The sequence below is a fragment of the Cyrtonyx montezumae genome, unplaced genomic scaffold, assembly GCF_038088225.1.
Source record: "Cyrtonyx montezumae isolate F1298 unplaced genomic scaffold, pur_monq_1.0 scaffold_10, whole genome shotgun sequence".
Taxonomy (NCBI): domain Eukaryota; kingdom Metazoa; phylum Chordata; class Aves; order Galliformes; family Odontophoridae; genus Cyrtonyx; species Cyrtonyx montezumae.
In genome coordinates, this window is record NW_027071826.1 from 6292522 (window position 1) to 6319503 (window position 26982).

The 26982-nt window shown below is 38.1% G+C and overlaps 1 protein-coding gene across 6 annotated transcripts in view; it reads left to right on the forward strand.

Annotated features, from left to right (window-relative positions):
* SYNE2 (spectrin repeat containing nuclear envelope protein 2) overlaps positions 1-26982 on the forward strand; it is a 161343-nt gene that overhangs the window by 61129 nt on the left and 73232 nt on the right. For 5 of the 6 annotated variants that reach the window (XM_065749049.1, XM_065749023.1, XM_065749014.1 and 2 more), the window contains exons 49-65: positions 89-2204; positions 2519-2841; positions 3757-3901; positions 4622-4837; positions 5228-5493; positions 6083-6239; positions 8573-8728; positions 11565-11705; positions 12035-12217; positions 12785-12922; positions 14328-14513; positions 16256-16378; positions 17985-18167; positions 22039-22164; positions 24470-24664; positions 25274-25345; positions 26357-26476. In XM_065749049.1, the coding sequence (XP_065605121.1) occupies positions 89-2204; positions 2519-2841; positions 3757-3901; positions 4622-4837; positions 5228-5493; positions 6083-6239; positions 8573-8728; positions 11565-11705; positions 12035-12217; positions 12785-12922; positions 14328-14513; positions 16256-16378; positions 17985-18167; positions 22039-22164; positions 24470-24664; positions 25274-25345; positions 26357-26476 (4846 nt within the window). The remainder of the gene's footprint in view (positions 1-88; positions 2205-2518; positions 2842-3756; positions 3902-4621; positions 4838-5227; positions 5494-6082; positions 6240-8572; positions 8729-11564; positions 11706-12034; positions 12218-12784; positions 12923-14327; positions 14514-16255; positions 16379-17984; positions 18168-22038; positions 22165-24469; positions 24665-25273; positions 25346-26356; positions 26477-26982) is intronic. The other variant, XM_065749031.1, reaches the window with a different exon arrangement.

The following is a 26982-nucleotide window of genomic DNA, read 5'->3' on the forward strand; positions in this document are numbered from 1 at the left end:
TGACTCATTTCCTGTGTGATGAAACTCTCTTAAAATATGTGTAGTTCATGTTGTTTTTTCTTTGTAAACCTGTTCACGTTTTTGGCAGGGGTCCTATGAATAACACAGTTCTTCTGGAGAAAATTAAAGCATGTGTACAGTCATTACACAAAGAAAGAGATGTTTTAAAGCAGCTGAAAACTCAACAAGAACTTTTGTCTCAGCATTTAACATGCATGGACAAAGTGTTAACAGCAAGCCAAATGAGGCAACTGGAGCAGTGGTGGCAGCACATGGAACAGGCAGTACAAAAGAAGCATGATCAGGTGTTGGCAGAAATCAATGAATTTAACACGCTTATGAATAAAGCACAGGACATTCAGAGATTGATACAAGAACAGTATTTACAAACAGAATTGTCTTCCTCAACTGGAGAAAAAGCCAAATGCCCAATTGTTTGGACAGCAGAGTTACAGAACATTAAACATGGTCTTTCCCTGTTAAAAAGGAAGATAGAACTGCAAATGAAAAGAATTTGGAGTGATGAAGAAAAGATAGCTTTGGAGAACTGTATACAGGATTTGCAGAGGAAATTGGAGGCTTTATCAGAGCAACAAACTCCTCAAGATGATGTTCAGATCACTGGTCCTGCTATGAAGAAACAAGACATAATGAAGAAGCTGAAAGAAAATATTTCATGGGTCAAAGATTCACTATCCTCTCTTGATCAGAAAGCAGCACTTTTCCCTTGCGATGTTAAATCACAGATCAGAAATTGTGAGCTTATGAGGAATGAAGTTCTAGATAGAGAGCCTGTGATTGAAACACTGGGTAATGAGCTCCAACACATCCTTCCTAACTTGAAGCCAGAGGAGATCTCTGATATGACTTTCCTCCTAGAAGCATTACAGAATTCATACAAGGCTCTTGTCTTAAAATCTGTTGAAAGATTACAGCAACTAGAGCTTCAGCTGGAAGAGAGGCAAAGACTTATTGCAGAAGTAGAAAAAGTTCACTGTCAGCTTCGAAATGCAGAGACACTTGGCAGGCCTGACATGAGCCAAACCAGCACATGCTCAGAGTTAATCAGCCAACAGGAGATTTTAAAGGAGATTTTAAAGGACATTCAAGAGATTGAAGGGCTTATCTCATCCCATTGTGAAGAGAGTCAAATCACAGCTGGGGAACTGAGTCTATCTGAACAATTATTTTTGATTGACCAGTTAAGAAGTCTGAGAAATAGAGCAAGAAAGACACAGGGGCAAATTCAGAGTAAATGTCATGAAATGGGGAAAAAGATTGCAGTCTACAGAGAGTTTGCAGAAGGAATAACTTCATTGCAACAAGATCTTAGTGATCTACAGCATAGTGAATTGAAACTGGAAGAAGAACTAAAAGGGGCCACGCAAGAAGTGAAGAATAAATGCAAAGCACTTAAAGAAAAAGTATTATCTTTTCAGTCTAATTTGTCACAAATAATGAAGTTCAAAGAAATCTTTGAATGCATAGGTCTAAATTGGGATTCACTCCAGCTGGATGAATTGCACGAATTGCAAACTCAATTTTTTAAAATTAAAAAGAAAATTAAAGGGAAGATAACACATCTTGGTAATGTTATTAGGGAATGTGAGAAGTTTAATGCATTGCTAAATGGAATCCGGACTATGACATCTGCTGTAAGAAAAGAAGCTAATATTTTAAATGATAGGTCTAAATCTTCTCCTGCTGAGAACTTAGTATCTGCACAGATTCTTCTTCAGACAATTGAACAGATTTTGAACTTAATCCAGGAGGTAACAAATCAAATAAACAAAAATGAGGTTTTTGATATGCTATTCAAAGAATCAAAGAGACAAGAAGTAAAGAGCATGGAGAAAGATGTTGAGGAACTGAGTCAGTTTCTTCAAAACTTGGTCTCTAGTCTCCAGCATGTAAACAAGGAAGATATCCATACTGTGGCAGAGCACCTATCCCAAGCCATAAGGCATATTCAGTTAGAGCTCCAGCAGCCGTTGCTAGTTGACATGAAAATGATGCAATATGAAAAGATGCAATGGGAATCAATTCAGAATATGATGGCAGCAGAGTTTTCTGCTATTAAATGTATAATGGAAAAAGAGAGGGAAAGCCAAGAAGAGAAATCTCTTGATGCTGGTCTAGAGACAAAATTAAGAACACTGGAAGATCATGAAGTACAACTGATGACAGACATTGCTGCCCGTGTTGTAAGTATACCTAATAAAAACATATATCTATGTCCATAATGAAACCTATGATTCTTACGTCTTGCCATTCTTTACTCTGGACTTTTCTAGGATTGGTAGTTCCTTTATACCCCCTGTCCCTAGGTTTGAGGGCTATCAGTACCTCTCTGTGACTAAATGGGTAATAGAGGGCATTTACCACATCTCCTCAGGCCACTTTTGAGAGTTTGGGTCTTGAAGACAACCACATGTGAAATTCTGAGAAGGCCATCTGGCCATCCAGAGGAGCACAGCAGTCTTTCTTGATTGTTCCTTTATCTCTCAAACACTTTCAGTCTGCTCTGGAGGAGGCATGTAAGGCTGGTGAGCTTTATACCAAGGCTGTTGAGAGGGCTGCCGAATTCCTTGAGGACTGTGAAGCTCAAGTTCACTCTGCTGCAGTATTGCTCAGTAGCTCAGAGGACACCTATCAAACCCCACAGTGGAAACAAGAAGAGTTTGACTCGGCAAAGGCTGACATAGAGAAGTTGTACTTCAAGCTGAAACACCTGGTGAAACCAGAAGACAAAATATGTCTGGAAAATACTTTAAGAGAGCTAGTCAATAAAAGTTTGGCATTAAAGGAGAAGATTCAGAGAAGTGAGGCTGACAAACAGAGGTAGGTTCATGTTCCTAGATCATATTCCTAGTTATGACAAAAAATGAAGTTTTGTTTCTTCTCTAATAGAGACAGATAATTGCAAAGTGGAAAGAACTGTAAGCAACTTGGTTGTCACTAGGTGTGACTTTAATGGAAGGAAGATGGACAGACAATTATTGCATTTATGACAATTTATAATGCATTCAGAATAAGAAGCACATTTCCATAGCCTCTAGTTCTGTGCCTGTGATGGTTTGAATAGTTTTCATAGGCCTGTAATGCATATTTTCTATGGGCTGTTCCTATGACTTGAGAAAATCAAGACCACACAACACAGGCTGTAGCTTCTTTCATTCATAACTAGAAGAAACCTGATGAGACTTTAAGTAAATACACAGAATAAGTTTGGGAGAAGGTAATTTAAAGTGCTTGTTGGTGATCCAGTGCTTCTGATACTGTTGAGCATAGCCTCGCAATCTGCTTTTATAATCAAAGAATTGGATGAATTTTAAGTCTTTAGGTAATAGGAAAGAAATGATAAGATATTGAAATAAGAAATTTCAGTTGTACACATCACAAACTGTAGGGATAAATGAAATGTGTGCTGTAAACTGGGAGCTCGTTTTGGGTAATGTTTGAGGATAATGGAGAGTTAAGGGAAGACAGACAATTCTGTCAAGCAGCTCTCTGGCTGATACATTTTATATACACTCCTCTGTTTCTTTGCCACTGGGATATCTGTACCTGGATGTCTTAGTATCTCAGATTTTGGACCTGAAGTATATTAAAAAATGCTAATTGAAGACAATTTGCAAAATAATTAGTAAGAACTACTAGTTTAGAAGATATTTTTTTTTGCTTATTATTTGAGAGGGTGTTATGTTTGGAGAGGCAGACAATCATTATAATTGGTCTGGTAATTGTTTCCTGCAGATATTTGGAAAAATACAAAAGCTATTCCAAATGCAAGGATAAAGTGCATGATGATCTTAACAAACTGGGAAAGATGCTCGGGCAATCTTTATCCAAAATTCCAGTGTCTTATAAGGAAGCTTTGGAGCACTTACAAGAGTGCAAGGTAAGAGAGGCTCTGAAGAATGTGAAAAACTCATACAAAACTGTGATGCAGTTCTGAAGGGCGTTATGATATCAGAGTAGTAAGAAATGCAGTTAACTTATGTTCATGTATATGCTAAACCACAACGTGTACTTAGGTGTCTATAAGTAGACTGGATTATAATATGCCATGTAAAATGAGTACATATTGTTGCTGTAAAAATCAGACATTACCTGTGCTTTAGTTTGTGTTGCATTTTCAAATTCCTTGTTGCTGCTTTGCAGGACTGGGACTGGTCAGAGTTCTCAAATTGCTGTTATTTTCTCTCAGATGGGAAAGTCAGAGTACTTCCGACTTCCCCATCCAGGAGTCTTGCTTCCTCCTCACCATACCCCTGCTACAATGAACCTTTCTTCTGTCTTCTCTTGTAGTACTCATCATACTGCAGACTCTTTATATTGTGTGTCTATAACTAGAACACATTCATTGCCCTTCCAAATAACCATAAAGTAAAAGCAACCTAATTTCTTGTGCATGCTGTTCTTCTGATTGTTTTGTTTGTTTTATTTCCCTTTTCTACGTGGTCTGAGCCAATACAGAATTCCCTCACTAAAACCATATTTAGCTAGCACAGTGGAGTGATTTCCATTTTAATAGAGGATTCTAATCATGTTACTGAATGCTTCATTAACACTTCTGATAGGCTGTATTTATTTATTTGCTTGTTTATTTTTGCATAAGATTTTAGTCTCCAACATTGACTCGGCTGAAGATGATCTTGTGAAGCTAAGGCAGGTCTCAGGAGAGCTGATGAGATTATGCAAGGGAAGTGACAGGGCCCTGGGCAGGATTGTAACAGCACTGTGGGAAAATTGGCTGGGTTTGCTTGAGGCAGCAAAAGAGCTGGAAATCAACTGTGAAGAACTAAAACAAGAATGGAAGTTCATCAATGAGGAGGTGAGTTGCCTAACAAACAGTACGTTTTGAGGAATGTGATAGAGAGGAGACCCTTAGATGGTAAAACTACCTGTACAGGGCTGAGATCAATACAGAATGATTATTATTTTTGTCATTGGTCAGCCAGTTACCTACAGACTTTCTTGAACCTGAAATCAAAAATCATGGAGATGTAAATAGCATATGTTGTGTGAACCCAGCATGACTCTCTGTGTGGTTATATTCTTTGTTGAAGCAAACTCAGATGTTTTGGCACCCATCAGAGGTTCACGCTTTCTGGATATGTAGTTCCTACTATTTAGTTATGCATATGAGTAAATAAATAATATAACTTAAGTTGATGAATTTTAAAAGCACTTCAGCTTACTCTTTGGCATGCTGTTTACTTAGCTGGAACGAGAAGCAATCATTCTTGATAAGCTCCAGGAAGAACAGCCAGAAAGTCTTAAAGAGAAAGAGAAGGCCACCAGAGAGGAGCTGGTAGAATTACTGGACTCACTGTATGCATTTGAGGAAAACATCAACAGGCAGCAGCTCCTCTTACTCTTACTTCTTCACCGAATAAGGAACATCCTGAATACATCTGAAAATACAGAGGCAGAAACTGCCCTTCCTGCCTTATGCGAGATAAAAGCAATGCAAGACCGCTGTGAAAAGTAAGTGGTGCAAAAGTTTGGTGGAATTTGCAACGTATGATTACTTAGAAGAACAGCATTTTATTAGATATTGAAGAATGTGTGAAAGATGTACTGGACTTAAAAAAGATAATCTACTGAGTCAAACTAGTGCTCCATCTAAGCCATCTGCTGTTTTCAGCATGGGCAATGGGAGATACTAGTTGGGGGGGGGAGCACTTGAGCCTGAGCATGTCATATGTGATCTACAATTCAAATGTAGAAAGAACCATTAGGATTCGAGATTGATTTTGGAGGCTCCAAGCTCCTCTGAACTTGAATGAGATGTATGAGTCTTCTACTCTCCTGAAAGTCAGACCTTGCACATTTTTCACAATGAAACTTTTACCTTAATGAGTACCTTAATGAATGTTTAAGATTTACTTCAAATGGTTTTTGCAAAACTGTGATTACAATCACCATTCTCCATGCTTAGTTTTTTTACATGGAAATCTTCATTAATGTCTTTTTCTCTACCATGGCTTTCAGACTCTTGAGATTATAAACCTGTTTTCTGGAGCATCATTCCTGTTTCAACAAATTCAACAAATCATTCTGTTATCTGTCATAGGTTGTATGAAAAGACTCAAGACCATAAGAATTTAGTACAGTCTGAGATTCAAGAGAGGAACAAGATTGCTGAAGAAATAAATGCTGTGAAAAATGTATTGCAAAATGCTCTATCTTTGCTATCCCAAGATGCCGTTGGAAAGGCAGGACAGCTAGAGGTTAGTAGTTGCTTTGTGACTCTGGGAATGTTTGGAATATATTCTCTTTTATGTTGGGGCTTGAAATCACTCCAAATAAAATTAGTTGCAAAGTATGTATATCCATATGCACACCGAGTTAAAGAGAATGAGTCTGGCTCAACGGGATGGAGCTGGCCCTGCCCTGGAATTGCTTTGCACTCTTCTCCCTCTTCATAGTTCAATTAGCATGCACAGAAGCCTTTGCAGATTGTGAGGGGATTCACAGCCAGTTGCATGCCTTCTAGGAAGGACTGCTCAGTATATATCCTGTTCATCCTACTCTGCATACTTAACCAGGGCACCTTCAAACCTTTTCCTTTGGACACTAGTGTTGTAGCAGACTCTGCAAGTGATTCTTGTAAAATCAACTTGGGGAATCCATAAAGTCCTTCAAATACTGACATAGTGTTAATGAGTACAACAACTTTGCTGTAAAATTAGGCAAAAATATGTTTCATAGTTGCATTTTCTCTCTCCTTCTCTCTCTCTCTCTCTCCTTCTCTCTCTCTCTCTCCTCTCTCTCTCTCTCTCTCTCCTTCTCTCTCTCTCTCTCTCTCCTTCTCTCTCTCTCTCCTTCTCTCCTTCTCTCTCTCTCTCTCCTTCTCTCTCTCTCCTTCTCTCTCTCTCCTTCTCTCTCTCTCCTTCTCTCTCTCTCCTTCTCTCTCTCTCCTTCTCTCTCTCTCCTTCTCTCTCTCTCCTTCTCTCTCTCTCCTTCTCTCTCTCTCCTTCTCTCTCTCTCCTTCTCTCTCTCCTTCTCTCTCTCTCCTTCTCTCTCTCCTTCTCTCTCTCTCCTTCTCTCTCTCTCCTTCTCTCTCTCTCCTTCTCTCTCTCTCCTTCTCTCTCTCTCCTTCTCTCTCTCTCCTTCTCTCTCTCTCCTTCTCTCTCTCTCCTTCTCTCTCTCTCCTTCTCTCTCTCTCCTTCTCTCTCTCTCCTTCTCTCTCTCTCCTTCTCTCTCTCTCCTTCTCTCTCTCTCCTTCTCTCTCTCTCCTTCTCTCTCTCTCCTTCTCTCTCTCTCCTTCTCTCTCTCTCCTTCTCTCTCTCTCCTTCTCTCTCTCTCCTTCTCTCTCTCTCCTTCTCTCTCTCTCCTTCTCTCTCTCTCCTTCTCTCTCTCTCCTTCTCTCTCTCTCCTTCTCTCTCTCTCCTTCTCTCTCTCTCCTTCTCTCTCTCTCCTTCTCTCTCTCTCCTTCTCTCTCTCTCCTTCTCTCTCTCTCCTTCTCTCTCTCTCCTTCTCTCTCTCTCCTTCTCTCTCTCTCCTTCTCTCTCTCTCCTTCTCTCTCTCTCCTTCTCTCTCTCTCCTTCTCTCTCTCTCCTTCTCTCTCTCTCCTTCTCTCTCTCTCCTTCTCTCTCTCTCCTTCTCTCTCTCTCCTTCTCTCTCTCTCCTTCTCTCTCTCTCCTTCTCTCTCTCTCCTTCTCTCTCTCTCCTTCTCTCTCTCTCCTTCTCTCTCTCTCCTTCGCTCTCTCTCCTTCGCTCTCTCTCTCATCTCCCTTTTGTATGAGGGGAAAGATCCCCAAGCAAAGATTGGAAGTTAGTGGATCACTGGTATCCCTGATTGGAAAAAGAGGATGGTGTTAATTTTGATGCCTGGTGGGAGCTTTTTGCCCAGTAACATCAATAACATTTGAGTTTCTCAAGTTGCTGAATACTGGAAAAAGGAACCATAAAACAGAACTTTCCAACTTGAAACTCTAGAAAACCTTCAAAACAAATGAATTTCTTCATTCTTCCTGCAAGAGACTTGGGTCAGATTTTATTTCTAGGCCACAGGCTCTAGACAGTTGTTCAAGTTTCTTTTATCTCAAACAACCTGCATTCTTCATGCAGCACTGGAAAATAGTGCTTTGAAAGGAGCCCGCTGTGCTGCTCTGCATAATTGCCTGAAAGCAGACACTTCAGCTTGAAATCTGTTGCTTTTTGTGGCTTTTGTGTTGTTAATAATAATGAGGGAATGAACATAGGCTATTAAACATCTTTAAAAGAGAAAATGCACTTTCACTAAAAGGGACAGCACAAAGGTTAACATTTAATCATTGCACTTTGTATGATTATGTTGTTATACCTGTCAAAAAATACCAATGCGTCAGTTGTTTGACATGGAATAGTATCAATTTTAATTAATTCTTACAGATTGAAAACATTATTTGATTCAGTGCGTGAGTATTTCTCGAGGTTAATCAGCTTTCAGAGGTAGTCAAAGAGGTATTTACATCTCAGAAACAACTTTTCCAAGTCACACCTGTGGCAAGAAATGTAAACCACAGTATATATGTGTATGTGCTCTGTAAAAGAGGGTAAAAAATTCTCTATTTCGTAGGAAGTTCAGAGTGTAATTGGTAAAGAAAGTGAAAAGCTTAAGGACATCATGAAGAAACTCCGGATCAGATATTCTGAAATGTATACAATAGTTCCTGCAGAAACTGAAGCACAGCTGGAGGACTGCAAGAGAACATTGCAGGACCTAGAAGATAAGGTAATTGTTTATGTGATTTTCATACCTATTTCTTTGTAATGCATTCATACAGTAAGATTTGATGAGCTTTGTAACTACAAATTTAAAATTAAAACATTGACTATTTTTCATTTTTGCAGGTTTTTTTTTTTTCATTTTGCATTTTTCCTCTTGGTGAAAGGGTGTGCTTGAGAAAAAATTCCTAATGTTAACTGTCTTCTTTAACTATAAACTTCCAGTAAGCAGCTGAATATAAAATAGTGTTGTTGCTAAAAGAAAGCATGACAGAACTAGCAATAACGATTGGATTTTTGGATATTATATGAATGTGATCCTCTGTCTACTCTGGTTCTTAAACTGAACTAGTAGTCAAAGTTGGTTGGGGCGTTAGTTTTGCTTAACTGAGAAGAGTTTTTACAACTGAGTTGAATTTCTCCTTTAAAACCACACACACATATATATATATATATACGTTATATATATATATATTTTTTTTAATTTAACTTGCATGTATGCTAAGGGATCAGTGCATGGTACTTTATGCCACCTCTCAGGCCATGATTGCATTCCTTTAAAAGCAGACAGATTATTTGGGTAACTAAATTAGAATGAGATGCTTTGTTTGCAGTGTTTTCTGTATAAAGACAACGTAAGCAGTTAACTGAAAATATAATTTAAGGAAAATAAAGTAATATTCTAAGTTTGGGATGAAATTCTTCTGGTATAGTTGTCATTTTTATTGATTCATTTCTGTTACTTTTAGAAATGAAAAAAGCCATTCAGTTTCTTGCTGAAATAATAATATTTAATGCTAATTTTAAAGACTGAATCTCAGTTAATTTGCTACAACCTCAAAGTTTAATGACACAATTTTTAAATCCAGTTACTTGTTATTGTCATTCGTTTTATTTTGCATTAAATATTTAGAGAGCTATTTATTACAGTTTATTAGTTTTAATTAGGTTTATTTTTACAGTTTTTATTTCAAATTGAAACTCTTTTGAGAACCAACATCTGGATAGGAGCAAGAAGGAGAACAGGGGAATAAAACAATATTTATGCTTTGGATTGTTTTTTCTTTTTTGTTTTGCTGTTTCAATTTCTGAGATGAATGATTATCCCGATGCATACATTACATGCTGAAGTGTAAGAACTGCCCTGGAAATATTTCAGTTTTGAGTAGAGGAAAACAATATGGAATGTGTTGGAATTTTTTTTAATGTCTGAAGGAAACCAAATAAATTCTACTGGAACTGGAGATCAGCTTAGGTACAAAGCAGGGAGGTACTAGCCTGTGCTAAACTGAATTAACTTGTCATATTTTAAGAGCGTTCTACTTTCTTCTAAGTATGCTAACATAAGAATGAATATAAAATGTATTTCTGATGCCATGCATTTTATGTGACAAAAACTATACATTCAGACTGATATGAGTGACTGAAAGTAAAATCCTGCCCTATGGATGACCAGAACACTGTCAGTTACAGCAGATTGTCTGAGGAAAGACAGAAGTCTGTGAACAGCCTGCTTCCTTATTTCCAGCTGTGTCACGTTGCTCATGCGTGATTCTGTTCCATGTTTTTTGCTTCGTTTTGTAGGAAAAGGTAGTACTGCACATCCGTAATTTGTCATGCTGAATTTACTTCAGGGTAATAATAATGGTGAAGTATTTGTTGATTACAGTATGAGTTCCTTTTTCCAAAGAGTTGTAGGCACAAAGTATGGGCTGGACTTCATACTTTTTTTGTATAAGCACAAGTACCCACGAGAGGGACTTGTAGGTCTTTTTCCTATACATTTATTTTGATTACTGTAGTTTTATCAATGCAATACGTTAGTATGGCTATTATATTTGTCTGACAGTACCTGTCAGAATCTTAATAAACTAACAAGTATTAAGAATTAAAAACAAGTAAATAATTTACTAAATAAATAAATTTCCTTATTTCTCTTCCCACAGAAGAGGAATATTTCAGAATAAGTAGTGACAAGCCTGATAACTGGTAACTAGAAATCTCTTCTAACCACGCAGCATAAAGCTGTGCAATGTGCATGTGTAATTGAGCTCCATAAATCCTAGGCACACAAGGAATTCACCATGATTTAACAATATTCTGATAGTTGGCTGACCCTAACAGCTAACAGATTTGAGTGAGGAGAGACATCACCTCGGGCAAGCAAGGACTTTCTCACCCCCTGCAGTTCTTCTAGTTCATGGTAACCTGGTACCTCCTTGTGTCTCTCATTTCACTGCTTCGGCAGTGACTCTACTTCAGCACACTTACAGCTTCTCTCTTTACATCAGAAATCAGTCCCTTCAGTGTTTCGGTTTGTCTTTCATTTTTGCACAGTTCTGCAGGATAAAATTAAGTTCCACGTATTTTATGGGGTTCAAAGATCTTTATTTTTGGAATTAATCTGATTTTTTGTTTAGAAATTCACTATGCAGCGATGCTTCTTAATATTTCCTTATTTCTTAAGTGGAAAAAATTGTCGAGGCACAGCAGTGCTGTTCTAGGTTTGTTAGAACAAGAATCTGATTGTGACCCTTTCCACTCTGCAGTAATGATTGGCATCTGCTGCAGATGAAAAGGAGTCAGCTGAATGCAGGGAGTTGCAGGACCTTACTATTCTTTGGATCATGATTGCTGGTCATTTTAAGTATGGAGAAATTGTTGAACAAGATGTGAACATTCGATCTGGTCACATTGATGCTTCTCTCAGAAAATGTAATTCCATTCTGGTGTTTTTAAGTGACTCATCATGAGAAACATAAAAAGACTTCGAATATTTTTAGTTAGGGAGTACACAGAGACAAGCAGATCTTTGTAATCTCCTCTGTCGTTTTCTGTGACAGGTTAGCTTTGAAAACTTGCAGAGTTCTCCTCAGTATGTGCTGAAAGGAAAAGCAGAGACTATTAACAATGGCCTTCAAGCTATTGAAAAGATGTTGGAACAGAAGAGTGAAAACGTTGCAAAAGCCAAAGAAGTTCAGAAGGTAATTTTGCCTTTATTTTTTTGTGAGCACTGAAAGATTTTTGGTTGCTTTTACAGAGCCTGGTTTATCAGGAGTGTTAAGTTGCCTCCATTCATTCCGTGCCTTTAATAGAAGAGGTACAAGCAAGCATTTACGTGATGAACATTTACCTTTTTTTTCTCACAGGAAAATGCATTTTTTTTTAGCTGTGAATCACACCAGCAGATGCAGAGTGTTATGTTCTTGTTGTATCAGTTCTGAAATCTTTACAATTCCACATGCCCAACATGAGGAAGAAATAACTCCTTGTTCCCAACCATATATTTCATTTCTCCTTTCTTTCCATGCAGCAAATCTGGGATATGCTGGACCTTTGGCATTACAAACTCAATGAACTGGATGCAGAAGTGCATGACATAGTAGAGCAGGATTCCTGCCATGCACAGGAATTGATGGATATCTTAATGACTCCCCTTCAGCATTACCAACAAGTCTCACAACTTGCTGAGCGCAGAACAGCCATTTTAAACAAGGTAGAGGCAAATGTAAACTTTAAATTTTCTCAAATTTCTCAACATTATATTAAAAAAGAAGCAAAAGCAATAGCAACAAAAACTACAAAAGAAAAAAAAAAGGAAAACCATAAAAAGGCTTTGCACAAAACATCATCCAAAGCTCCCAAATAAACAAAAAGCCAAAAGTAGGTGCATTGACTCATTGTACCTAAGAATTTCTGGAATGATAAACATAACCTCCAGTTTCCAGTCCAAAGGATCAACTCTGCATCGGGGTTGATATGAGTTAGCATGGGTGATTCCTGCCCCTGGATCAGCAGTGTTACAGTTTATGATACCTCTGCCAATGTGTTATCCATTTAAATAACGTTGCCACATAAATCACAGCAGTGTCCCTGTGAGATGTAAGCCCATAGACACCAAAATTACTTTTGTTTAGAAGATGAAACTGTTTCAGAAAAATTTCAATTGTACTTCTCTTTTTCACCTTGATAAAAATGTGTCCATTTTGCTTTAAGTCTTGCCCACAGACAGTAAAATAGAAATGTATTTGTGCCTTTTTAATAAAAACATGTCGTTTCCTAGGCTGCCAACAAGATGGAAGAATATGGTGAACTCTCAAGGAACATGAAAGTTTGGATAGAAAACACCAGCAGCTTGCTAAGAGCAGGTGCTCAGAATGACTGTGCAAAAAGACTACACAAGTATGCTGATGGCCTTCAGGTAAGTGTTAATACAGATGTATGTTCTCATTATAACTAGTTGCTCTATAAAGAAACAGTTTTGCTTTCTTAACTCTTTCTGATATAAATAATTTTCAATTATTACTTTAAGTGAAAAATAGTTACAGTTTAAAGGCATAGAAATAAAGATAGGTACTTTTCAGTGGTGGACTTAACTATCTTGAGAAAGTGCTGGAGTGTAGTGCATCTATCTTCCAAAAATAAATGTCTGTGTGTTGTATAGCTATAATCAGTTATTACTTCTTGAATATGTACAGTTTTATACATATTCTGTATTGTACATATGATCCAATATAGAGTGGTATTTTGATATTCGTTCACTTACCAGGAACTCTGAAGTGAATCGATGTGCAAGGCAGTTCTCACTGTATCTTGAAAGTAATTCTGACTTTCAAGAATCAAATGTTTTTAATGTTACAGAGCCAGGCGAGTGCCAAGATGATTTCTAACAATTTCATATTTTAAAAAAAAGTTTTCTATATGTCCAACTCTATATGAATTGGTGCTCTGAATATGGATTATTGTATTAAAACTAATTAGAATTTCTTTCCTGTATTACAAGGGGTAGTTGACAGTTCTGAACCAATGTGTTTCAGATCACACAGTAAGATTGAGGAGATGGCAGCTAACAAAATTTGTGTATGTTTTCCTGAAAAAAGCTTTATTTTCGTTTGCATTTGTGGTTTTTATGTGGTTTAGGCTGGGAAGCTTGTGGATTTAGAAACATGAACAAGGCTTATCATAAAGTTCAAAGATAATTTCAGTGGTTTTCTTTAGTTGGCACAAAGATGAATCAATCACAGATACTGCTTACAACCTTCACTATTCTGTGTGAAGGCATCTGCTGTAATTCATAAAGAACAAATTGTGCAGTTAGCTGCGGGGAGGTGGGAAGAATGTTCACATCATGCACAACTGGCCAGATATTTTCTGCAGCACTTTGGTTCATCTGCTGGTGTACAGAAAAACCTTTTCATGTCTCTGGCTGACATGTATGTACTTGAGGTCAGCCTGACAATTGCACAGAAATTTGGGTGGGATCTTCTCCAGGTTCTCATACTTCCCTGTTTTGGGGGTAGGATCTCAGTGTTTAAAACCTTCCTCTACAGGACTCATTATGCTCATGTAGACTTGTTTTACCTAATTGATGCCGTTATAGTCATAGCAGCACTCTATCAGATTTTTTTGCCTGCAGGATTCAACAGTTTGGTTTCATTAAGCATGAAGTGTTATAATCTGAACTAAGCTTTTGGGAATACATGCAGTGGTCAGTGGTGTACAGGAAATTAAATCTGATTCATTCCGATCCAAATAACTTCAGAACTTTGATTTTTTCCACTTTCTCAGAGTGGTGGAGGCAAGCTAATTTCTTATTTTGTCTGTAGATGGCCTTGGAAGACTCAGAACAGAAGCAAAATCATCTGCACAGTGTTTACTTGGAGCTGGAGGAGCTAACACCAGTCTTCGAAGTAGACAGTATAATACAACAACTGAATGAAGCAGAGGAGGAAGTAGCAACGTTACAGCAAGAGATAGCAGAGATTCTTCCACAGATCCAGCATGTGGCTGATGTAAGTTTGGTTATCTGTAAGTTCTTTTTATTGGAGCTTCACCATATGTTTTGAAATACAACTTACATTGTCTGCGTATGTCTTAGTTTCAGCTGGAATGGAATTTTTTTCAGTGTCTGGTTGGATGCTTTGTTTTTGTTCTTGGAGAAAAACAGTGTTGATATCACACTTAGTTTTACAGTAGCTGCAAAGGAGTATTTTATAGAGCCAAGGCCATTATCACCAAAGAGCCCAAGGAGCTGAGAGTGAGCAGAATTAGGACTGACTTAAAGTTTTCAATTCTCTCCCCCATCCCACTGGGAAGGAGGGAAGTGAGCAAACACCTGTGTATGGTGCTGAGCCACCTGCCAGCAGCACAGGAAAAAAAAAGCATGTGGATTTTAGTAGATATAGCTAGTAAATAAGAAGTAAATTATATAATAAGTAAATTAATTGTTGGAGACAAATTTGAAGGAGTTTGGTTAATAATTAAGTTCAAGAGTACTGATGACACCCCTTGTTTGGAAGATGAAATGAGGGCTTGTTGACCAACAGGTGAAAAGGGCTTATCTTGCTAGAGGGCAGGGCTGGAGGGCACATGGATAAGCTGAAGAAATGTCCTGACAGAAATCGTGTTCAACAACATCATGTTCAACAGTTCAATGCACTGCACCAGATACTAGTATAGACTGGGGGCCAACCATCTGGAAAGTGGCTATGCCAAAAAGACCAGAGGTCCTGTTGATCAAAGCATCCATGGTGCAGCACCAACAGCATCCAAAACTGAGCAAGTGTGTAGCCAGGAAGTCCATGGGAGCAATCCTACACTTCTTTTTGGTACCTGTGAGGTCACGTGTGGGTGGTATGCCTATTTTGGATTTTCTCAGAGCAAGAAAAACTATAGACATACTGCAGCAAGTTCAAGAAAAGCCACAAGAGCTTTCAGGGTCTGTAGCACAGTACACAGGAAGAAAGGCTGAGAGAGCTGGTAAATTCAAACCAGAGAAGAGATGGATATAGGGGAGATGCTACTGTTGCCTGCTGCTAAATGGTGACTGCAAACAAAATAGAGCCAGACTCTAAAGTTGTGTGTAGTTAAGAGGTGAGAATTAACAGACCCAAATTATAACAAAGAACTCCTATCTACGTATTAAGAATGGTTTTTTTTTTTCAGTGGAATTGGTGAAACACTGGATCAGGAGCCCAGAGTCAGGGTGAAATCTCCATAGCAGGAGGTTTGCACATCTCAGCAGAGTCAGGCCCCAGACACTGTCTGGAGACCTTCCAAGATCCCTTCCAACATAGTTTATTCTTTGACTCTGTCTTCATGAGAGTTATCTGGGATCTGTACTGTACGCAGACTCATTTTCCATCTGAAATAAGTCCTCGTATAGAATGCTTAATTAGAACTGTTTCATAATGGGAAATATCAACAATGAAAAAGTATATTGTCACCAGTAGTAATTTACAATGTGATTTTTCAAGGGAAATTCAGTTCCATACTTGGGCTTTAAAATAGACTAGGTGACTATATTTTATTACTTCTTTTAGATGCTATGAGAATATATATGATCTATAATATCTAGCTTTTTGGTCAGCAGCAGCATCTGTTAAAATGTCCTGCTAACACATTCTAAATATGCTGCGTTTGTTTTGCAGTATTTCTTTTTAAGTTTTGAGTAAATGTAGAAATTCAAATTTATTTTGTTTTTTGAAGGGAGTTTCAAATCTATCTACAAATGTTCTTTGTTCCCAAAATCTAGGAATTGGATGCCATTGAATCTCATGTAAAAATGTTTGAGAAGGATGTTACAAAAATGAAGACAATCTTATCATCAGAAGATCTGCTGGAACTTTCTCCTAAAGACCAACTTAAACACGGACAGGTCTGTGAAAACTCCTATGTAAGCTTTTTCCAGCAAAAAACTGTTAAGGCTGTTTTGTGACTGCAATATTACAATGAATGAATTTTCAGTGTATGACTTGGAAATGTCAGTGTTACACGTATTCTAACTCTCAGGTCATTGGCAGTTACTACAAACATTATTTCAGGTACACATTTCCAGAAACAAATAGTGAAATCCAAAAGGAGCAGATTGGTTGGGTGAAATGCTTCAGGGGATCTGATGTCTGTGCTGTATCTGTCTTGGGAGCTTACTTAGGACCAGACTAGTGCTTGTCCAGGAGGCTGGGCATCCATTAGTGAAGGCCTTTAGATACTCTTCTGGAAAGTCACAGCTTTAGTTTCATCTGAAGGGAATAAAATTTACATACACCAAGACGAGTGTGCAAAAGCAACTCTTAGATGAGACTGTTGGGATATCCCTTTAAGAAGCACAGTCCTGGTCTAACCTAGAACATTTGAAACTAAAGCACAATTGAGAATATGCCAATAAACAAGTGTGCAAGTTGCCAAAGTGTGCAACTAAGGTATACAAATATTCCTGCCATATTTGAGTCCTCCATTTTTGGGAGGATTATGACCTGATATGCTCAGTGTATATTACTTCACTTAGCATCAAACAGCTACATTATATGGAAAAGCTAAAGCAATATTTCTTCTAGAAAATAATATTCACCTGCTACTTGATTTTAAACGGAAGTCTGGATAATATGCAAATAACAAAATCTGATACGAGCTGGTTATGAATGGGACAATAAACACCTCTGTTCCAGTTGTAGTTATTTACATAAAATCTTTTTGCGAGAGAGTCTAACAAAAATGTTAGTAAGAAAAGAGTTCAGGGCTCTCATTTATTTATTTTCCTTCTGAAGTTCTCTGGTTTTATATTTCTTCAGGGTAACAAGGAACTTTTGAGTTGCTATTGCCACTCTGTTCTTCCAGAGTTGATCACAGAGTCTTCCATAGAACATGTATTTTGCAGTATGAAATTATGTGCATTTCTATCATCCAAAAATGGCAAAGGTGATTGTAAACTGCATCTGCTCAGAATGACAGAATATGAGAACCTGTCTACCTGACTTTAGGTGTTTGTCCTTGTTTCTGTTTCTACTCATCCCTATCTCAGCCATGTTTCTCAGCAGTGATAGGGGTGTTTTTAGAACCTTCAGAAAAAGGTTAGCTTTAACACAGAATATTTTATGGGTGGTTTGCAGTGCAGAAAAGAAAAACCTGAGTTGGCTACAGTGACAGCAGAAGGATTAGGCCATTTTTTAAACCGTCTTTGTGGCCAAGATTCAGCACTTTAGAATGACGTGTAATAAGATAAGTAACTACTCTGAATATGACCCTTTTTTGTCATTGTGCAGCCTTTATGCAAACCTGTAAATGTGAGTTAAATTTTCCTCCTTCTTTAGAGAGGATTTGAAATCCTCATTGTGGATTTTCATTTATTTCTTCTAAGAGTAAAACATTTTTCCTTCTTAAATAGGAAAGTCAACAAAGACAACTCTTGCATATTATAACTGAGGTGTAAATTTGATTTTTTCTGATCCACTCAATCATCCATTATTTATCCTGTATCCTAATAGGTTATACTTGACCATATCGGTCCTATGCAGAAGACCATTGTTCATATACAGTCCTATGAAGAAGCCCTTCAGCTACCAGGGATGAAAAAGCAACCTGTTTCAGTCTTCCTAAGGGCAAAACAACTTTTGGGAGAATTGAAAAAAATAGAAAAAATTACCAAGGAGCAAAATGAACTGCTGGAGGTAATGGATTTGCATTCATTAATGTTATTTTATTTCATAAAAGATAACCTCAAATACCTTCATTTTACAGACATGTACTGCACCTACCATGTTTTCTATGTAATGTTTTAGGGGATGTTCTGATTTTTTTGAGGGGAGGAATTGCACACTACAACAAAAACATAGTAGGTAGAAAAATGAAATGAATTTCAAGTGATGCATTATTAGGTTTTCCAAACCTACTATAGTAAAGCAGAGTGCTTTAGAATATGTAACTTCTTACTAAGCATTCCAGAGGCCAGGTATATGCAGTGCAGCTAAAATATGAGTCTCTGTCTTTTATTTTCAGATTGAAAATTAAGGCATTCAAAGAACATTGCTGTTATCAGACTGAATCAGCATAGGTTCTTGAAGGGAAAGTTCTGTCTCAGTAATTTGATCTCCTTTTACATAAGGTCAACAACTTAGTGTGGATAAGGGAGAGGCAGTGGAGTAGTCTTTCTAGGTTTTAGTAAGGCCTTCGATACTATTCCTCACAGTATCCTTCTGAACAAATTGTCCAGTTGTGAGATGAACAGGTTCGTGTTACACTGGGTGACAAACTGACTGAACAGCAGAGATCACATGGTTGTAGTGACTGTGGCTACTGGTGGCCAGTCACTAGTGGTCTTCCCCAGAACTCAGTCTTAGGGCCAGTCCTATTCAACGTTTTTGTCAGTGATCTGGATGGAGGAGTTGAATGTATCCTTAGCAGATTTGCTGATGGTAGTAAATAGAGAGCTGCTTTTAACTCCATGGACAGTCAAGAGGCTTTGTGGAGCAATCTTAGGTGGTTTGGAGCACTATTCATAGCATGGTAAAAGAAGTGATTCTCCCACTATACTTTGTGTTGGTGTGGCCTTTCCCTCAATGTTACTTGAAGTTCTGGGTCCACAATATAAAAAGGATGTTGAGATATTTGAAAGTATCCACAGAGCACTGCAAAATTAGATGCTGGGCTCTGCTCCCTGGTCACCAGTGACAGATGGGAATGGCATAAAGCTGTTCTAGGGGATGCTGGGAAGAGTATTTTTATCATGAGGGTGATCCAGCATTGGAACAGACTTCTCTAAAGGTGATTGATGCCCCGTTCCTGACAGTGTTAAAGAGATATTTGGATGGATATTGGCCTTAATAGTATGCTTTAACTTTCATTTGACAGCAAAGTGGCCAGCCAGTTGGACTAGATTGTCTTTGTGGGCCCCTTCCAACTGTTCTGTTCTGTTTAAAAAGTACCAAGAGATAAACCCAAGCATGCTACATGCTTGCATGCATGCTGCAGACATGCATGCCTGGTGCTAAAAATAGAAAATGAGTCTGAAACCCACATGATTCCTAGCATCTTGGGGTTTGATGTCTTCTTAGGTCTGAAAAATAGATATGGTAAAACATACATATTTCAGATAAACAGTTGCCAGATTAAATATTCAAGAATTTTTGAAACACTTGTAAGTCCTTGGAATTCAGGTGCTTTGCCATTACTGGCAAGTCTCATTACCATAATACTTCTAACTCATTTATGTAGAGCATTAGGTTAAAGTTTAGATTTTTTACCTTTTCGGAGCAGCTGTAGTCTTCTTTTTGCTCAGCATTTGCCTTTATCTTATACACTTCCAACAATCTGTAAATTGTAAAATTTCTTTGTGAGAAAACAGATTGGAAAAATTAGTTTTTTGCTGCAAGGATATCCAGCTGTGCAAAAAAGACTTTCCCACCCTATCGAGTGGGTTGAAAGCTGCAGTGCTACAATATAAGTCTGTGGCCACCTGAGACATTACAAAGAATAAAGCTATTGAAGGATGGCATTTTTTAGTGCTGCATTAGAAAAGTAGAAAGTATTTTAATAGACAGAAAGCCACATTGGAGACAAGCTACCTTTGTAGGTACATACTTTTTTTTTTTCCCCCTACTCTCAGGATTATTTTGTCATTTTAGTGTTGGGATGTGGTTGCACATATTTGCTATCCATGTTGTCATACTAGGAACTTCTGCATAATTAAGTTTCAGTTTAACATCTGAAAAAGTATGACAGAATCAAAATGTGTAATAGGTACTGCGAATGCTTCAGGGCAGGATTTTAGGAGACTTGATGTGTGTTGCCCTTTGTGTTTTTTTATGGCCTGTTAAGAACCACACCTATCGCTACCTAGACAATGCCATCAGGAACAGGAACTGGAAGCCACAATGTTTTACCATTTCTCTGTGCAAAGGAGTGGCAGTGTTTGCATATTTGGTGATGTACTGTGGTCATTTTTTAGTATCTGCCCTCACACTCCTAGCAGCAGTGCCTATTCCATGAGTATGTTTTCTAGTTGATAGGAAAAGCAAAATTTAAGTATGAAGTAAAGAGAGAGGTATTACTTCTTGGTAGAGATTCAATCACACAAATAGGACATAATATATGTTCTATCAAGAAAAGGATAAAATAAGATTTTTTGTTCCTCAATGGAAGGTAGAGAATGGTTGAGTGATCTGCAGACAGGTGACTGGACTCACATATTGGTTTCTGACAAAGGAAATTGGAGTCTATATACAGAATATTCTTCAGTTACTCAAGTAAATTTGAGATATTTACTTACTACTGAACAGTTATGAGAGCGTAGATATGGGTAAGAGACTCTTTCAGAAGGACTTGTATTTTCTTACTGAAGCTGAGCAGCAGAATAACTATTTTTATTCCCCTCTGATTCTTTATGTATGTCATTAAGATTATAGACTACAGTTGGACATCTTCCTTGACGAATTTTTTTTCACTTTTTTTTGTTTGAAGTGGGAAAAATACTTCTTTCTGTATTTTGAAACTTATAAGTTAAAAAATAATGATGCAAAACTTTACTAATGTGTGGGAGCGATTGCTGTCGTGCAGAAGTAAATGAACAAGTAACATTATTGTTCATAGACAGAGAGACTCTGCTCTGAAAGGCAGTCTGTGTGTGCTTTGCAGATGAGTTTTCTGCCTCCCAGGCTGCTCGCATGCTGCTATCAACAAAGTAAATTTAAGCCTGCTGTCTACAGAGTTGCATTTTCTTCTTCACTATCTTTTGCAGATGTCTGAGGAAGAGTCTATTGATATTCTTTGATTCTCAGCCCACAGTCTGGAAAACAAAGCCACAAAATGTTTTGCAAATTAAATGTTTTCACAAATTATTATTATTTGTATATGTAACAATTTCTTAGTTACCTGAGACACTGTGACATGTGGTGGCTGGCAAGCATTAGCAATGGATGTGGGGAGGCAGCTGACTTCTGCATGAAGAGTGCTGATTAATGAGAATTTGCTGTTACTGTCGAATGAATAAAAGTGAATTTGGCTGATGATGACATATAATAGGCAATCTGATAAGTCATGCAAGAAGAGGAAGCTCACACAAAGTGGAAATATTTATTTTATAGAAACTATTCAAATTGTTAGAAACTGTGGTTGGCTTATCTTCCGAGCTGCAGGTTCTGCCTGAACAGCGCAGTTCATTTTTGGCCAGTGCAAAACTAGCTGGCAATAAAGACCTGAGCACCAATTAAAGCAGGTAGGCTTTGTAACTTGATATGAAACTGACCAACCCTGTAATTTCTCTTTATTTTCAACCTTCTATAAATTGTAGGAAATGTGATTAAATATGTTCCACTTTGTGTTTTAAAATTCATAGTCCTACTTTCGAGTAGGCAGTGATGTGCTTCCAGGCAGAATTCTAAACACTGTGGAGTTCTGCAGAGTTAGCAGAACATCCAACATTTACATCTAACTACAGGAGCAAAAGAGACTTGAGTGCTCTTTGGTTCAAGTTGGTTGCATTACTGACCAGTTTGTTTCTGACCCAGTCGATACAAATTATTTATAAGAGTTACTATTTCACAGGAGGCTGTGAAGAAAACAGAAGAATGTGAGCAAGATATTGAAAAGCTGAAACAATTCTTAAAGAATCACTTGGCTGAAAAATCAGATGAATGTCAGCCACAGGCTCAAAAGACTTCTTGTCCAGAGGTGGGTTTCGTGTCATGTCCTGAATGTATGACAACACATAGCTCTGAGAAGTAACAGTGTGCTTCCCCTCCCTGCTCCAGTCAAGCAGGCAATTGAATACTGTGCTGTGACTGTACGTACATTAGTTGCTGTATACCAAGAGATATAATAATTAGTATTAGTTTCAAGTTGGGCATATGTTTCACATTATTGATTTGGATGTGCTATTTGTACCTGAATCAACTTCCAGTGAAAATCTAAGCGCCATTGTCAGCTGTTGTGGTAAAACAATATGCAACACTGGCAGCTTGCCTGTGCTCATTGTCCTGCTAACGTGGCTGTACAAGTCGACTGGGCTAGCAGCTTGGGATAACACATGAAGAGAGCACTGTGTCCCTTTCCTATCACCGACCATGCAGTGGTACTTCTGGTGATTCTGGTTAGGGCTAGATCTTTCAGATTCCTTCCCTCGTCCTTTCTGACACGCTGGGTTTTCATCAGCTGATAACAGATGCTGTTTTTCTCAGCAGTTGGCTTCTTTCTGTAATGGGTGAATTGCTTGTTTAATGCAAAAATAAGAAGTGTTTTAAAGACAGCACTGCAGAAGTCAGGAAATGACTAATTAACTTTAATAAGTATTTTTATAAAGTGCCTCTGAGATGATCAGCTTTTTGCAGTCACTAACAATGAAGTTAATAAACATACATCGTACCTGCTTAATAACCATAATCATCCAGTAGGCTCCTAAATACATAGTTGCTCTGCTTTCCGGTGATTGGATGTTGGAGACTTAGTGCTAATAGTAAGCATGACTCATTTCCTGGCTCTTACTTGTTTTTTGTCTTTGAATATAAGACTTTCTGTTTAATATCTCCTGTTTTAGAAGATCTGTTTCACAGTTGTAGCATTTCATTGATAGATGTGGCAGTGGAAGTGCCCATCTTATTGAGGTACTTCAAGTGAGGGAGCGGTGTGTTGGTAAAGATTTGGTTTCTTGACTAGTTAAGTTTGGAAAGCAGTAGCTGATATTTGTAGTATAAAGTCTGCTCCTGCTATAAAACAAATAGAAATAACGTTCTTAGCAAACATTTATGTTAAATTATCATAGATGGCCACTAATTCATTCCAGTGACTCTTTGTCGCTTTAACTTCTGGAAAATTTTTGTCTTCTGTTTTCCACTGTATAAAAGGAAAAAGCATCATTGTCTGAGCAGGGTTTCCACAGCCTTTGAAAATCTGCTGGGTCTCCTGTCTTCACCCTGCTAGTCATGCATGCACACTAGCATTATTTATGGAGGAAACTGTAGTCAAGACAAAAACCAGCCGTCTTACTGCTTTCTGCTGTCACAGATTATTACTTACTTAGCGTTATTCACAGTGTGATAGAGCAGTGTTATTATTTTAAGCCTAGCATCAAAGCTTGCTCTGATGGACTGGTCCTGTTCTGCAGTGGGGTATTTAGTTTTCTAATCAAGCCATAGTACTTCAAAGAGCTTTAGCACTTTCAGTAATGAAGGAGTTGAGGCATTTTATCCTTGACCCCATCTTGGTCTGTTAACACTTCTGCTTTCATTCACACCTGGAGAACAAATGGCAAGGACAGATTCCTGGAAACGGGCTCTAAAGGCAGAACACTGACTAGAGTAATAGTTATGAACAAGGAGGAAAGCCAGACAGATTTGTTTCTCTTTTGTTAATGCAGGTTTATTTGGATTATTGTTTAGACCCTGCAGAATATTAAGCATGTTCCTTGTACTTTCTTGTGAACGGTATCTCCCAGTGTCACATGCAAAGACATGGGATAATTCTTGTCCCTTGCTGTGTTACTGAAACCCTCCATTGTTTTTGTCTCCTTCTGTTAGCTAAATTTCTGCTCAGCCCTGAATTACCCCTAGCTATATTTGCCTTCACCTAGGCTATCCCAACTGTTCTGTGTCAGGTTTCCAGAAAAGGCAGTTGAAAGTAATATCATCTGCTTTGACTCACAGAGTAATGTAACTCAGCTACATTCCCTCTGTCCTGAGGGAAACTCATATTCCCCTGTCTATGCAAGACCTAGTTTGATTCATTTATCCAGCCTTGCACATTTCCTTCCAGACTACCAACTTCTTCAGTACAGGTGGCACTGTCCTGAACAGAATCTGTTGCTATTGTTTCGCATGTGTCAGGACATCTCCTGCAGTGACAATGGGGAACTGTCCCAAAGCTATGAAAAAGGGAAGAGGGCAAATAGACCCATTCTCAGTAAGATGCATGATGTCATCAGTTACTTTACCTCTTGTTTAACTAAGAAAAATGCATACTTACAGATGTTGTTGCTCCCTAGGGAGAAATGGAAGCTATAAAAGAAGAAATCATCAAGCTGTGCCAAAGAAAGGAGGATATCCTTACCGGGATGAAAAATGCAATGTCTGAGCTTCACCAGCGCTTACAAGAAGAAGCGCCTGAACCAGAAGATGAGCCCACAGCCTCTGTATTTGCACAGATTGACTCAGCTGGGACTGATGTTTCTGATCTGCAGGTACGTGGAGCACCATTTTGTGATCACTTGTCCAAGAGACGAAGAGGTAAAGTATAAAGCCCTTCTTTATCCAGAAGGAGTGACATGTGTGAGAGGAGCATCCCTGCAGCTTTGAAGCAAGGTTATTTCTCTCCTTTGTGCTTTTAAACGGTCCCAGGAAGACTGAGTATAATATATGTCTAGGAGAAGGCAGGAAGGAGGTGTGCCTCAGGTTATATTAAAGCATGAGCTGATTCAGCATGAAGTTTACACTAAACAATCAACAGCAAAATGCTAGGTGTGTAGTTTTATTGATGATGATCAGTTGTGGATTTTTGAGTAAATTGGGCAAAACAAAATTCGTCCCAGTTATATCTGTGATGTTGAAACTTCACAAAAAATTGATAAGTCCCAGTTTTTAGAGGTGTTTAGGGCCTACAGACTTATTTCATTACTTATTACTTTTCTTAATTACTTATTAATTACTTCAGTGATGGATGGCAAATGCTCAGTACTTCTCCAAAAATGGACCCCGAGTGCTAACTGTCTTTTAGAGTACATGCAGAAGAGCAGAGGCTTCTACTGTTCTTAACATGAGTAAATGGGCTGTCTCTTTTTCATATTTTTTAGCTGAAGAAAAGAGGACTGATGTCCCTTCTGCCCTGTTTAGATGAAGAGTCAGAAGACTCTTACCAAAGCAAGGTGAGTTTAGTATATGTCTTAAATATACAGCTGTAAGATAAACTAGTTTGTTACAGGGAAAATTATAAAAGTGTGTATACATGAAATAATTTAGAATAAAATGAAGCCAAGTTTGTTATAACAAGAAAAAGTACTAAGAAACTGTGCATGAATCAATGTCACTATTACATAGTAACTCATTCTGTGATATGTGGTCCTGCTTTTTGTGGGATTGCTTATACAGCGATACCTCCTTTATGCATGAGTTAGGCAAACGTGAGCCTGAAAAACAGGGTTTAAAAGTGAGTTTTCTTTCAGACAAAATCATACAACCTCTGAACTACTAAAGTAATCAAAGTATTTGTTTTACTATGCTTGAGCGTAAGAAAAATAAGGCATGGTCAATTAGAGAAGAAGTTAAGTTAAGAGTTATTTCTAGGGGAGTGAGACAAGTAGGGAAGTGCTACTCAAGGTGTTGCTGTGAATGTGGGATGTCTGAATGCACAAATGAACTGGAGAGGAGCAAAGCCAGGAGTAAAGTTTCATGGAGATGTTAATAGATTCAACTCTGTATGCCTTCTATTAACGTCTAATCCAGATATATTTGTGCAAGCCATACAGGCCATTCAAGCCAGGAGCATACAGAAGTGCTGGTGAGATTGTAGCCTGGCTACCCACTCTTCTTTGGTGCAGTTTTCTTTACATACTGCATGTGGGGGTTATTTTGTTTTTAGATGTCAGGAAAAGAGAAAGGAGTGATTTGGTGGTGAGTTTTGGTTTTTTTATTGTTTGCTTGGGGATAGCATGAAAAAACAGAATACTCTTGAGGTCTCTAGAGTGTCATCCAGCAGTCATTCATCTTGGAGTAGAGCCATAATGCAAGGGAAGAGGTGAGATTTGGGAAACAAGATAGATAAACAAGGCAGAAAGAGAGCTAAGTGTTAGTAAAGGTTTGTAGTAATTTACATTGCCTGAAGGAATGCCTGAGCTTTGTGTTCACAGCCTAATGCTGAGCTGTTATTACTTTCAAAGGGAAGTACAGCCTCAGAGAGAGAGATGAGCTTCTGGCCGTCATTAAAATACAAAGAAAAGCATAAGGAAGACAGTGCAATCTCCTGGTCTTCTGGTACCTTGTCAGATGGCAGTGCACAGGTAATGAACTCAGATTTATCTCGAGAGGGCAGAACTTGTGTTTGTGGAAAGAATTTACAAAAGTTGTAGGTAATGCTGAAGACTTTGAAGTAAGAAAACTTTACAATTGCAGGGCAGTAGCCTTATTAAGTTGCTCTGTCTTCCACATCACACTAAAGTTTTCCATTTTAAGTATTCTTTCCTGTTCTACAAACCCAAAGACACAAAGGTACATGTGTTAGCAGTGATTCATTTCATTAACTCTTGGGAAGGCAGTAAATGTATAGTTTGTTAGGAGATTATCTGTAGAAGAGATTCCCTTTGTAAATGAGAAGTTCAACATCTAAAGTTCCTGACCAGCTACAGTTTTGGTGATATTTTGCTGTGTTCTTCATAGTGTCTTGATATTATCTGATGTGATAGGTGCAGTTGTTGCTTCTGTGTATCTATGTCACAGGCATAAGAGACCTTATCTCCATGATTTTTCTTGGTTCAGGACTGCTGTGCACTGAAGGGCTGCTACCTTT